The sequence below is a fragment of the Podarcis erhardii genome (assembly GCF_964252035.2).
Source record: "Podarcis erhardii genome assembly, chromosome: 4".
Classification (NCBI taxonomy): Eukaryota; Metazoa; Chordata; class Lepidosauria; order Squamata; family Lacertidae; genus Podarcis; species Podarcis erhardii.
Window position 1 is genome coordinate 35,347,341 of NC_138508.1, and position 12,869 is coordinate 35,360,209.

At 44.9% G+C, this 12,869-nt stretch overlaps 1 protein-coding gene across 3 annotated transcripts in view; it reads left to right on the forward strand.

The window, feature by feature from the left end:
* The window catches only part of DCBLD2 (discoidin, CUB and LCCL domain containing 2), a 37,643-nt gene that overhangs the window by 18,485 nt on the left and 6,289 nt on the right, over positions 1 to 12,869 (forward strand). For all 3 annotated transcript variants that reach the window (XM_081859707.1, XM_081859705.1, XM_081859706.1), the window contains exons 8-13: positions 921 to 1,136; positions 3,576 to 3,700; positions 5,752 to 5,899; positions 6,303 to 6,428; positions 11,627 to 11,720; positions 12,224 to 12,273. In XM_081859707.1, coding sequence (XP_081715833.1) covers positions 921 to 1,136; positions 3,576 to 3,700; positions 5,752 to 5,899; positions 6,303 to 6,428; positions 11,627 to 11,720; positions 12,224 to 12,273 — 759 coding nt within the window. The remainder of the gene's footprint in view (positions 1 to 920; positions 1,137 to 3,575; positions 3,701 to 5,751; positions 5,900 to 6,302; positions 6,429 to 11,626; positions 11,721 to 12,223; positions 12,274 to 12,869) is intronic.

The window sequence follows — 12,869 nt, forward strand, 5'->3', positions numbered from 1 at the left end:
TTGAACTATCCCGCCTTCCTTCTCAGTTATTGTAGGAGATAATCGTTCCTACTCTCCTGCACCCCCTGCCTCGAAGTGATCTTTGAAGTTTTTCATTCTATTTCAGAATCAAAGATGTTTATTATTATATAAATGTTTGTATCGTGCCCTTCCGGTGCTTACCACTTAGGGCTGCTAACAATTAAAACCAACCATTTAAAAAAATGATACTATAAAAGCAGAGGTGCTTCAGATAAAAACTGTGACACTCCCTCCCCACTCAGATATATTTGGCACCAAGTCTTTCTGAAACCTACTGAAGAAGACCCACTCTATCACCCAGGCTTTTGGCTGAATCTATATTGTTGCGCTTTGTAAACAGCTATTTTAACTCTTGTGTTTTTGCGCTCACCTGTTTTTACCGTTTTCTTGTTTAAATTTGTTGTGTGTTACCTGCTGTACCCTGCTTTGAGATTATTTTATAATGAAAAGTAGGTCACAAATTTTATGAATATATATATATAAAAGTGTCAGGTAGAGGTTTATCTCTACGTTAGAACAAATGCATGGCAAAATTGAAAGGTTTCTGCCATAGAACTAAACACCAAAAGGGAGGTTTCAACCAAACATCCCAGAGCAAAGTGTTTTGCAATTGAGGTGTGGCCGGAGGGAAGATCCAAAATTGTGCTACTTTTTTTTTAATGTTGTTAAAGTCCATGTTTTCCTTAAAGTAGCGATAAAAACCTCTAGTTGGAATGATTGTTTGCAAAGACAGGCCTTTGCGATGAAAGATAATCAACTTACTTGCATTTCATTATATGTTGTTTAAATGGTACAAGGTTCATTGTGATCTAGGTCCTGTTCTGTCTTTAAGCCTTGGGAAGGGTTTAAGTATTGCGGTATAAAAGTTGCACCATCTCTTGGACGCTTTGTATGTTTAGGTTGCTACGGGACACTGGGAATGGAGTCTGGAGTCATTGCTGATTCGCAGATTAATGCATCATCATTTCTAGAATGGCCTGAGCAAGTGGGGCAGCCCAGCACCTGGAGGCCAGAAAGAGCCAGGTTGAAAAGGCCTGGACACTCTTGGGCAGCTTTTACCAATGATGAATATCAGTGGTTGCAAATAGACCTAAACAAAGAGCAACGCATAACAGGTAAGCACACCTGTGTCCATTCTTCAAAAGACAAGAGTCCTTTTAGGACAAGTCCTCTCCTAGCAGTAAACACCCCAATGCTTAGAGGTGGATTTAGGGCAACACAATTTGTACACCCCCCCCCAAGGGTGCAGGGGTGAAGGGAGTTTCTTCCCACCTCCTTCCCAAAACTGGGCAACTGAGGCACTGGGCTTTGGGAAGGAGGTGTGGGGCTGTGTCTGAGTCCTAGAGTTCCCCTGCCTCCTTCTCAAAGCCTAGTTAGTGTTTTCCCAGCTTTGGGAAGGAGTTAGGAGGGCTGTAGAACTCTGCCAGAGCCTTGTGTCTCCTTCCCAAAGCCCATTGCCACCCTTACAGGAGGTGTGTGTGGTGGTGGTGGGGTCATCAACTTTTGGCCTCACACAGCACACCATAATACCAAGGTCCACCCCTGATACTTTGAATGGATGAATGGCGTTTATTACATCGGTCTGTGGACAATAGCAGATTGAAACACAATGCCAAGCATTAAAAAGCCATAAAAGTGCAGAAGTCACAATTACAGTGAATACATGGAGCTTTATTTACAAAACAGATAGACGTTATTAGAACAACAAAAAATACTTGTAACATTTGGAAGTTATTTAAGGATATGTTTATTCTCGTGTCTTCAAATCTCCATGACAATTTACAGATATTGAATCAGATCCAGTGGTGCCCCGCAAGACGAATGCCTCACAAGACGGAAAACTCGCTAGACGAAAGAGTTTTCCATTTTGGAGGTGCTTCGCAAAACAAATTTCCAATGGGCTTGCTTCGCAAGACGAAAATGTCTTGCGAGTTCCTGCAGGTTTCCCCCCCCCCTTTTCCTAAGCCGCTAAGCCACTTATCCGCTAAACCGCTAAACCGCTAATAGCGCTAAGCCGTCAATGGGCTTGCTTCGCAAGACGAAAAAACCGCTAGACGAAGAGACTCGCGGAACGGATTCTTTTCGTCTTGCGAGGCACCACTGTATTATAGATATTGCCTTTTTGATGTAGAAAGAAATGTGTGTGTGTGTGTTCATGTCCTCAGTCGTCCAGTGCTATACATGAGCAATGCCCTTAAATTACTAATGGCCTCTTGTAGCAGAGATCAATCCTTGAGCGCTCTGCTAGTTTTGGCTCTGTGTTAGGCAAGGCAGGAGGAAAGCCTGCCACAAAGCTTTGTCCAGTGTCGTGGTCTGTCCGGTGGCCAGCCAGAGGTCCATGGGAAGCCCACAAGCAGGCCATGAAGGCAGCATCTCCCTCTGCTGTGGTTTCCCCGTGACTAGAATTCAGAAGCATGTTGCCTCTGATCCTGGGGATGGTAGTTTCTGATAGCATCATCCTCCATGAATTTGTCTGCTTGCCTTTTAAAGCAGTCTGAAGTTGGTAGACATCGCTTCATCTTGTGGTAGCAAATTCCATAGTTTAACCATGAGCTAGCTGTGTGAAGAAATGCGTCCTCCTGTCTGTCCTGAATTCCCCATCCTTCAGCTTCATTGGATGAGCCCAGGTTCTCGTATTGTGAGGAAGAGAGAAGAAGGTCCATCTACTTTCCTGCCCCCCCACATAATTTATACACCTCTGTCATGTCCCTCCTTCTTGCCTTTTTTTCCCCAACTTAAAAATAAATAAATCCAAACCTGGCAACTTATAGTTGAGCAGTTTGATTAATTTGTTTTTGCACCCTTCAATATCTTTTTTTTTTTTTTTAAGTCTTCAAAGTGTAGTTGAAGAACAGATTTGTTGAGAGGCACTACAGTATTGACAGTTTTATTTTCAGTCCCTTTCCTAATGATCCTGAACGTGGAATTTACCCTTTTTTCACCATTGCCATGTATTTGATTCAAGTTTTCATCGGCCTATCAACCCTGACCTCAATATTCCTTTCCGGTCAGCCATTGTCAGCCTGGATAGCTCAGTTGTTTAGAGTGTGGCGCTGAGAAGGCCAAGGTTGCAGGTTTGATCCCCGTATGGGACGGCTGCATATTCCTGCACTGCAGAGGGTTGAACTACTAGATGATCCTCAGCATAGCTGTCAACTTTCCCTCTTTTTAAAGGGAAATTCCCTTATTCCGAATAGCATTCCTCGCAAGAAAAGGGAAAAGTTGACAGCTATGATCCTCAGGGTCCCTTCCAACTCTGCAGTTCTATGATCTAGGGCATGTAAAGCCAATTGGAGTGTTTGCTATCACCAGCTTATAGCCCATCAGTGTATATGTAGATTTTTATTTTATTTTTTGCCCCAATGGGCAGTATTTTACCCTTATCCTGAACCACATTTGCTATTTCATGGCAAATTGAGCCATTTTGGAAAGATCCTTCTTTGGAGTTCTTCATAATTCCCTGTTCTGTTTTTGCCGGGCTATCGTCTGTGTTGATTAAATGTTTTAAAAATGCTCTTGCTATTTATTGTAAATGAGAACCTTCTTATCCACAGGTATAATAACTACTGGATCCACCTTAGCAGAGTACCATTATTATGTCTCTGCCTACAGGATTCTGTACAGGAACGATGGGCAGAAGTGGACAGTATACAAAGAACCTGGTGTTGAGAGGGATAAAGTAAGCCTGCCCAATATTCTATGTGCAAAATAAGATGAAGTTGGAGTACATAGGAACTCTGGGTGTGTGTTTAATGATTCTGGAAGCATCACATAATTATGAAGGTGCTTTTCCCGGGGAATCACCGCATCTTTCGCTCTATAAGACGCACTTTTCCCCTCCTAAAAAGTAAGGGGAAATGTGTGTGTGTCTTATAGAGCGAATGCAGGCTGCGCAGCTATCCCTGAAGCCAGGAGAGTGAGATGGATTGGTGCACACCGATCCCTCTCGCTCTCCTGGCTTCAGGGATAGCCACAGAAAGCCTTTGGAGCGTGACGGGAAGAGCACTCCTTCTGCTCTCCGGAGGCTTTCCGTTGCTTTCGCCGAAGCCAGGTGTGACCAATCCCTCTCACTCTCCTGGCTTCAGGGATAGCCGCATGAAGCTTCTTCAGGGCAACGGGAAGAACGCTCCCCCTGCCCTGAAGAGGCTTGGCACAGCTATCCCAGAAGCCAGAACAGCAAGAGGGATCTCTGCTTTCGCTGCGCAGTGATCCCTCTTGCTGTTCTGACTTCGCTTCGCTGGAGAGGCGCAGAGAGGGAAAGCTGCGCAGCGCCCCTTCAGCAAAGCGGGAGGAGAAATGGAGCCCCTTCCATTTCTCCTCCCGCTTTGCTGGAGAGGCGCTGCGCAGAGAGCGAGAGAATATTTTTTTCTTGTTCTACTCCTCTAAAACTAGGTGCACCTTATGGTCGGGTGCGTCTTGCAGAACGAAAAATACGGTAACATTTTTCTATGGATAGAACGCTAAATGTCGGTGCACCCTGGTTATTACAGAACTCTGGAAATGGGAACATAAGTTTGTCTCTCATTTGAAACATGGGTCACACAAGCCCATCCAGCATACTCATGGAAGAAACAGAGGCTGGAGGAAAGAAAGATTTCAATCCTCGCATGTGTATTCCTTGGATCAAAGGAGGAGAGAATTCCAGCAGAAGTCAGGAATACATCTATGTTTACAGTGTGTCTGTGTGTGATGTGCATGCATAGAAGGAGGGTGAGGAGATGGGATCCTGGGGTTTTTTTTGGGGGGGGGGAGGGAGAGATTTGAATCTAGGCTTTTGACACAATGAAGAATATGTATGGTGTGTATTTGTTAGATGGTAGTACATTACTAATATTGTATACTGCGTTGAAGTGTTTCGGCGTTACATTTTTGTACCGCTTGACCTAATGTAGAGCGGTTTGCCCTCTTGTGCTTGGAAAAGACAGCAGGTTGTGAACTTGAATGCTGTGCAAATCTGACTCTATCACTACCAAGGTTTTGGTAGCAGGTCACATCAATGAAGGTTTGCCTTCAGTTTCCCCCAGATAAATGTTGCATATCTAATCTATCACCTTATGAAAATATAGGGAAGTTTTTCAAAAGAGACCACTGTTGATTGGTATTTCCAGTAGTAAATTAGAGTAGTAAATATATTAAGTGGAGCAACAAACGCTTAGTACGCTAGGAAAAATGATCAGAAATGAAGTGTAATACTTGCCTTTGACTGCCCTCTTCTGGGCATACAAAATAATAATTTTAAAAAGCCCATCTACCTAAACTTTTGTAGTTAACTGAGTGTAATCGACCAAAGGTTAGGTAGATGGGCTTTCTATTGGGTAGGTGAACATTTTAAACTGCAGTATGTCTGTCTGTCTGTCTGTCTGTCTGTCTGTCTGTCTGTCTCTCTCTCTCTCTCTCTCTCTCTCTCTCCCTGTGTGTGTGTGTGTGTGTGTGTGTGTACACACACACAGTATCTGGTTGGAGCTCATTTAATGTGTCATTTAGCAGATGTATATAAGGCTTTTCAATAAAAGGTATCCAATTAAAACCCTCAGAATAAGTTATTCATTAGTTGACCTTACACTAGAGCCATCTGTACTTTGAGAACTCTATGTCTGCTGCCCAGAGTAGCTTAGGCAAGCAAAATAAAATATGAGTATTAGCTTATTTTCCTCGAGCAGTATTTTGTAATGCAGAACTTCTAATGTCTTAGAAAAATGATGTATTTTACATCAGATTTTGTTTTTCTAGGTATTTCAAGGCAACACTGGGTATTATCAAGAAGTCCGCAATAACTTCATTCCTCCCATTATTGCTCGTTTCGTTAGAATAAACCCTTTGAAGTGGCACCAGAAAATCGCAATGAAAGTTGAACTGCTAGGATGTCAGTTTAGTGTTGGTAAGTGAAGTAACTTTTATCATTCTTTATATTATCATGACTTGCCTTGGGAGAAGAATGTGATACAGACTGAATTTGTTTGTGCCTTCCCAGTTTGTTGAATAACATGTATACTAACAAATTTGCCAAATTTTCATTGCTTGACTGTCTGCTGTGCAGCAATTGTATCAACGTTTTAAGTTTTATTCCCAAAGTATGAGCACAATGCAGCTCGCAACAGTTTTCTTAGGCAGCAAACCATGCATTCATTTGCTGGCACAGCAAGTCTTAGCAGCAATTTTGTATTAGCATATTAAAGATTATGCAAAGGACATTGTATTTTGTAGCATGCTTCATTACATAAAGGAATCTGCTTGGTGCTTTAACAAATGGCGTGACCTTTAAATTTTGGTTTTCTTTAAAGTTCGGGCTCCAAGACCTACAGTACCCCCACCACCCAGGAACAGCAATGACTTTCCCTCACACACTGATAAAACCACCTTCACTCCGGAGATCAAGAACACTACAGTAGCTCCAAGCGTAACCAAAGGTAGTGACATCTATATAGCAAATAGTATTGCATAAGGCTAAGAGTCAATAGTAATGCTGTATGGATTCTCTGCTATGTTTTTGGTATATTGCCAACTATATTGATCTATCAATAATATATATATATATAGTAGCAGAGATTCATGTAGCAGAGATAGTTTACATATACGGTAAAGGTAAAGGACCCCTGGACGGTTAAATCCAGTCAAAGGCGACTATGGGGTTGTGGCACTCATCTCGCTTTCAGGCCAAGGGAACCGGCGTTTGTCCACAGACAGCTTTCCAGGTCATGTGGCCAGCATGACTAAACCACTTCTGGTGCAACGGAACGCTGTGACAGAAACCAGAGTGCACGGAAATGCCATTTACCTTCCTGCCACAGCGGTACCTATTTATCTACTTGCACTGGTTTGCTTTCGAACTGCTAGGTTGGCAGGAGCAGGGGCCAAACAACGGGAGCTCACCCTGTTGCGGGGATTCAAATTGCCGACCTTCTGATCGGCAAGCCCAAGAGGCTTGCTGGTTTAGACCACAGCCAACAGGGCATGCTAAATTTGAGTAGAAAACTAGAAATGGATACCCAACTGCTAACCAGTTTATGTACAATTTAACAAACATTCTCAGCTTCTTCTTTTTTTAAAGTAATATTTATTAAGATTTTCCAAAATAAAGAGGAAAGATAGAAAAAAAAGACAGATATAGTTTGCACTTAATTTCAATAACATCTTTCCCGGACTCCCCCCCCCCTGTTGTAACCCATTTCCCTTAAATTGATTCCACAAATTCTTGCCCCAGATTTTAAAGACTTGTTTATAATTTTAAATAACACATTTGTTCCAAATTAATTTATCTTATTTTTCTTAATTAACCATTTCTCCTTATATTTTATATAATTCCCTAAGATCGACCCCATTTCCCTTCCACAAATTCCCTTATTTTCAAACAACAGACAATAAAAAAAAGAAAAGAAAGAAAGAATATATAATTTTACAGCCTTTGGGTTCCAAATCTCCTCCCCCCCTTTACCCCGGTTCCGATCCCCAGAGTTCATCCAGTTGTCTACTGCCAGCCTGGTGCGTCCACGTCTATGTCTCAGCTCCACTTTGCCGTCTTTTGATAGCTTTTAATTTCAGAAAGTCCAATCTCAGAGAAACTCTCAGAAAAGATCATTCTTATTCCATCCAGACCTCTATGTTTAAAAGTCTAACTCAAATTCTATTTCTTATTCCTTTTAAAGTCTGGATGTTCCTAGTACTCCAACTTCAAATTTAGTCCAGCTCTTATTCCTCAGATTGCTTTTTCCTGTTCTGCTGCAGAAACCTTCTAATTCAGAAACTTCTTGTTCTCCACAGAGGCTATTGTTATTCAGGAACATAACTTGCGTCAAGTCCCTTCCTTTCTTCAATAGATAAATCCATTGTCTCCTTTATTACTTCTCCTTTATGGACTTCTCCGCGACCCTTCCCCTCTGCAGGGAGGTGGGACCAATTCGGATGGTCCGCCCCCGCCACTTAATGGATCCAAATGGTTTCCAGAGAGTGGTAGGGGATGCCTTATCCCATGTTGATGGCCTTTCAGCTGATTCCCTGGTGGCCCGCTGGAATGCGGAGTTAACCAGGGCTATCGACTGTCTGGCTCCGAAGCGCCCTCTCCGATTGCATGGAGCCCGGACAGCTCCGTGGTTTTCTTCGGAGCTGAGGGCGATGAAACAATCGCTGAGACGGCTAGAGCGTCGGTGGCAAAAAACTCACTCCGAATCTGACCGGACACAGGTTAGAGCTCAACGTCGAGCCTACCAAGTGGCGATAGCGACGGCGAAGAAGACTTTCTTCACCGCCTCTATTGCATCTGCAGAAAATAGTAGCAGGAGACTTTTTCAGGTGGTTCGTAATTTAACGGAACCACCTTTACCACCGGGGCTTTGTAAAGACCCCAAGATCTCCTGCAACGATTTTGCAAAGTTTTTTGCAGATAAAATCACTCATATTCGGAAGGAGCTAGACACCACCGTGGGAGCAGGGCTGGGGCGGGAGAGTGCTAGAGCTCTGTCTGGTCAAGTTGCATGGAATCGATTTCAATCCATTACCCCCGAGGATGTGGACAGGCTGCTTGGACGCGTGAAACCAACCACCTGTCTCCTGGATCCTTGCCCATCCTGGCTAATAAAAGCAAGCCGGGAAGGGCTGGGCGATGGGCTCTGTGGGGTGGTGAATGCTTCTCTCTGTGAGGGAGCATTCCCAGATCCGCTGAAAGAGGCGGTCATCAAACCGCTTCTTAAAAAACCATCTTTAGACCCGGCCAGTATGGCCAACTATCGCCCAGTCTCAAATCTTCCATTCTTGGGCAAGGTGATTGAGCGCGTGGTTGCTGAACAACTCCAGGCACGCCTGGAGGATGCGGACCATTTGGATCCCTTCCAATCGGGATTCAGGCCTCATCATGGGACTGAAACTGCCTTGGTCGCGCTGGTTGATGATCTCCGGCGAGCTAGGGACAAAGGTGAGAGCTGTTTCCTAGTTCTGCTGGATCTCTCAGCGGCCTTTGATACAATCGACCATAACATCCTTCTGGACCGTCTAGAGGGGCTGGGAGCTGGGGGCACTGTTATACAGTGGTTTCGCTCCTTCCTCCTGGGCCGTGTTCAGAAAGTGGTGGTGGGGGATGAGTGTTCAGACCCCTGGGCCCTCACTTGTGGGGTGCCTCAGGGTTCCGTCCTCTCCCCCATGCTTTTTAACATCTATATGAAGCCGCTGGGAGAGATCATCAGGGGGTTTGGACTGGGTGTCCATCAATATGCAGATGATACCCAGCTCTACCTCTCTTTCAAATCAGAACCAGTGAAGGCGGTGAAGGTCCTGTGTGAGTGCCTGGAGGCGGTTGGAGGATGGATGGCGGCTAATGGATTGAGGTTGAATCCTGACAAGACAGAAGTACTGTTTTTGGGGGACAGGGGGCGGGCTGGTGTGGAGGACTCCCCGGTCCTGAATGGGGTAACTGTGCCCCTGAAGGACCAGGTGCAGCCTGGGAGTCATTTTGGACTCACAGCTGTCCATGGAGGCGCAGGTCAATTCTGTATCCAGGGCAGCTGTCTACCAACTCCACCTGGTACGCAGGCTGAGACCCTACCTGCCCGCGGACTGTCTCGCCAGAGTGGTGCATGCTCTAGTTATCTCCCGCTTGGACTACTGCAATGCGCTCTACGTGGGGCTACCTTTGAAGGTGACTCGGAAACTACAACTAATCCAGAATGCGGCAGCTAGACTGGTGACTGGGGGCAGCCGCCGAGACCACATAACACTGGTCTTGAAAGACCTACATTGGCTCCCAGTACGTTTCCGAGCACAATTCAAAGTGCTGCTGTTGACCTTTAAAGCCCTAAACGGCCTCGGCCCAGTATACCTGAAGGAGCGTCTCCACCCCCATCGTTCTGCCCGGACGCTGAGGTCCAGCGCCGAGGGCCTTCTGGCGGTTCCCTCATTACGAGAAGCAAAGCTACAGGGAACCAGGCAGAGGGCCTTCTCGGTAGTGGCACCCGCCTTGTGGAACGCCCTCCCATCAGATGTCAAAGCGATAAATAACTACCTGACATTCAGAAGACATCTTAAGGCAGCCCTGTTCAGGGAAGTTTTTAATCTGTGATATTTTAATGTATTTCTGGTTTTTATGGAAGCCGCCCAGAGTGGCTGGGGAAACCCAGCCAGATGGGCGGGGTACAAATAATAAATTATTATTATTATTATTATTATTATTATTATTATTATTATTATTATTATTATTATAGAAACCTCTGTAGACAAAATAATGCTTCGTTTTTGCAGCTTTCCCAAGAGATAACGAATCCTGCTCAAATTCATAGTATTTTTCCACTTGCAACAACTGTTGCAGTGTCCCATCCTCCCTCTAGAGGGAATATAGTAACTTAATTTCTTTCAAAGTCAGACCCCAAAGTCAAATAACTTGTTGCCTTTATTTCCAATAATTTATGTCCAAATTGTAGCAAATCTAACCAGCAAAGCCATCGTAACAAAGTTCTCTTTTATTTCCCTGCTTTGACAGCTACTTTGACAGCTGTCAAAGTTTCTGTATCTCTTCGCCAGCCTCTCATAGCGGATCGTTCCCGGTTCCTGGGGGGGGGGGGTTGCACTTTAGTTCCACAAATCAATCTTCTCCTCCAGCACAAATTGTAATTTCCCTTCGTGAAGTTAATTTTTTTTCAAATAAGCAAGTTCATCTCTCGATCTTAGTTGTCACATCCTTGCGTTAAGCCATCTACAACAGGGGGGGCGGACTTCCTTTTTGCACCTCCCCCGCTCGCTCCAAATTTGTAGATCAAATTTGCCTTTTAAGTCCAATAAATTTACTCACGGGTTGTTCTTTTCAGTCCAAATCCGAAATTTCCAAAGAAGAAGTCGTTGCTCTCTACCGAATGGCATGCGGCTTCGCTAGGCAGGGGAAGCAGTGGACTCATAGCACCACACACACCCCCGTCACCCGCTCCGCAGCCTTTAAAAAGGCTCCTTCGCGGGTCGGGGGGGCGCAAACGGTGCCCGCCGAGTCACCAAGTCCATGGGCATCTCCGCCCATGGTTTTTGAGGGTCCCCGCGTCGCCGGCGCGGCAAGACCCGACCCCTACCTAGCAGACTCCCTCCGGAGCTCGGAGGGAGTCCGCCATTCGGCGATGGCGCCGACCCGGAAGTCAAACATTCTCAGCTTCAAATGTTTTGCTGGGGTGATATCAAGATGGGCCTTTGGGTCTCATTAGGCCTGTCTTTGGTCTGAGAGGACATTTCTGACCAAACTGCAGCTGAGGGGCCTGCTCTCAGGGCCAGCTGATTGACACTGCTAGCAAGCTCTGCTTTGTTTGCAGGCGATCGTTTGAATTCAAACTGGGGCCTTGCTGTAAATGGGAATTGGCCGATTGGTGGTTACAATGAGGCCTTTTGAACTTTGACAGATTGGTGGTTCTAGACAGCCCACAGGTGTGGTGGAATTAAGGATCAAGCCCATTGCACAAATTCAGTTTCCCTCCCTCTCCACTACATATTATTATGAGTGCAAAAAGGTATTTTGCTCCAGTAATATTTGGATGCTATTACAAGCTTTAAATGAACTTTCTTCAGTATTTGTACAAGGAACAAAGGGGGTTTCGTTTAGTGTGCCTGCAATGTTTATGGACTCCACTTGTTTAATGGCTTTCAGATGTGGCGTTGGTAGCTGTTCTGGTTCCTGTGTTGGTCATGGTCCTTACCACCCTCATTTTGATCTTAGTTTGTGCCTGGCATTGGAGAAACAGGTAAAGGAATAATTAAATGCTTTGCATCCTCTGCAAGGGAGGAAATGTAATAGGTACAGGAGGAAATGGGAGAAATGAAATATGGTCAATTAAAATGTTCAATTTATGCATTAACATGAAGAATAATTTAAATTAGTGTGGATGTGTGTTCAGGAGGGCCTTGTCCTGGTCGTGCAGTACTTTAACCTGAACTACTTTGATGTGTATTAATCTTGAGAAGGCTGTGTAGGTTCAGCAGCTTTTATATCAACAGAACATGCAAATTTAACTAACTTCCAGGGGACGGTTGTCTTTGCTGCTATTTCTTTGAAATAAAGTGAGAAGGAGATCAGTCCCTTAGTATTTCAGTCTCTCCACTCACACCCCACACACATCCATGCAACCCCAGAAAAGACTGTACTGTACCTGTTCTTCAAAACTAGTACCCGCAGTGTTGATCTCAAATGGCCGTTTCATATTGACACTAATTTTGGGTGTGTTCTGCATTTCACTCACTTTTTCAGAAAGAGAAAATCAGAAGGAACCTATGACATACCATATTGGGATCGTGCAGGTAATAACCATTGTAGGACCTCTAGCTGCATCATTAAGCATTGAGATGAACATATATGTGTGCAAATTCCATCTAGTAATGGTTGGACTTGGGCAAGCACTTGATTGCTCAGCCCCCTCATACAAAGCCTCTTTAGTGTTTGACTTGAATACTTGAGCAGCCCAAATCCTTCCTGCCTTCTCCTCTCTGTATGTTTTAAAGGGGAGGCCTTTTCTGTTCCCACCAAGGGTGGAAGCACTGTTGATGGCAACAAGAGAGAAGGCCTTCTTAATGCCTCCACCAATTTTTGGAACAACTTCCCCCCGTGAAGCATGGCTGGCTCCGTCTGTTGCTGCCTTTCACTGATCAGGAAATCAAACCCTATCTCTTAACCTGAACCTTAGCTCTAATTCAAAACCAAACCCTATCTAACTCACTCCCTCAGATACTGCCCCTTTTATTCTCCCTGCCAAAGTGCTGTCTCCCCCCCCCCCCGTGGCCAGCTGACTATGAGGCCAGCTGACATCTGCGGGAGACTCCAACATTCTGGTGGAGTTTCAGAGGAAGTGCATCACCAGACTCTAGTCTGGCTCTGCTGTCTTTGTCACAGGTGCTGA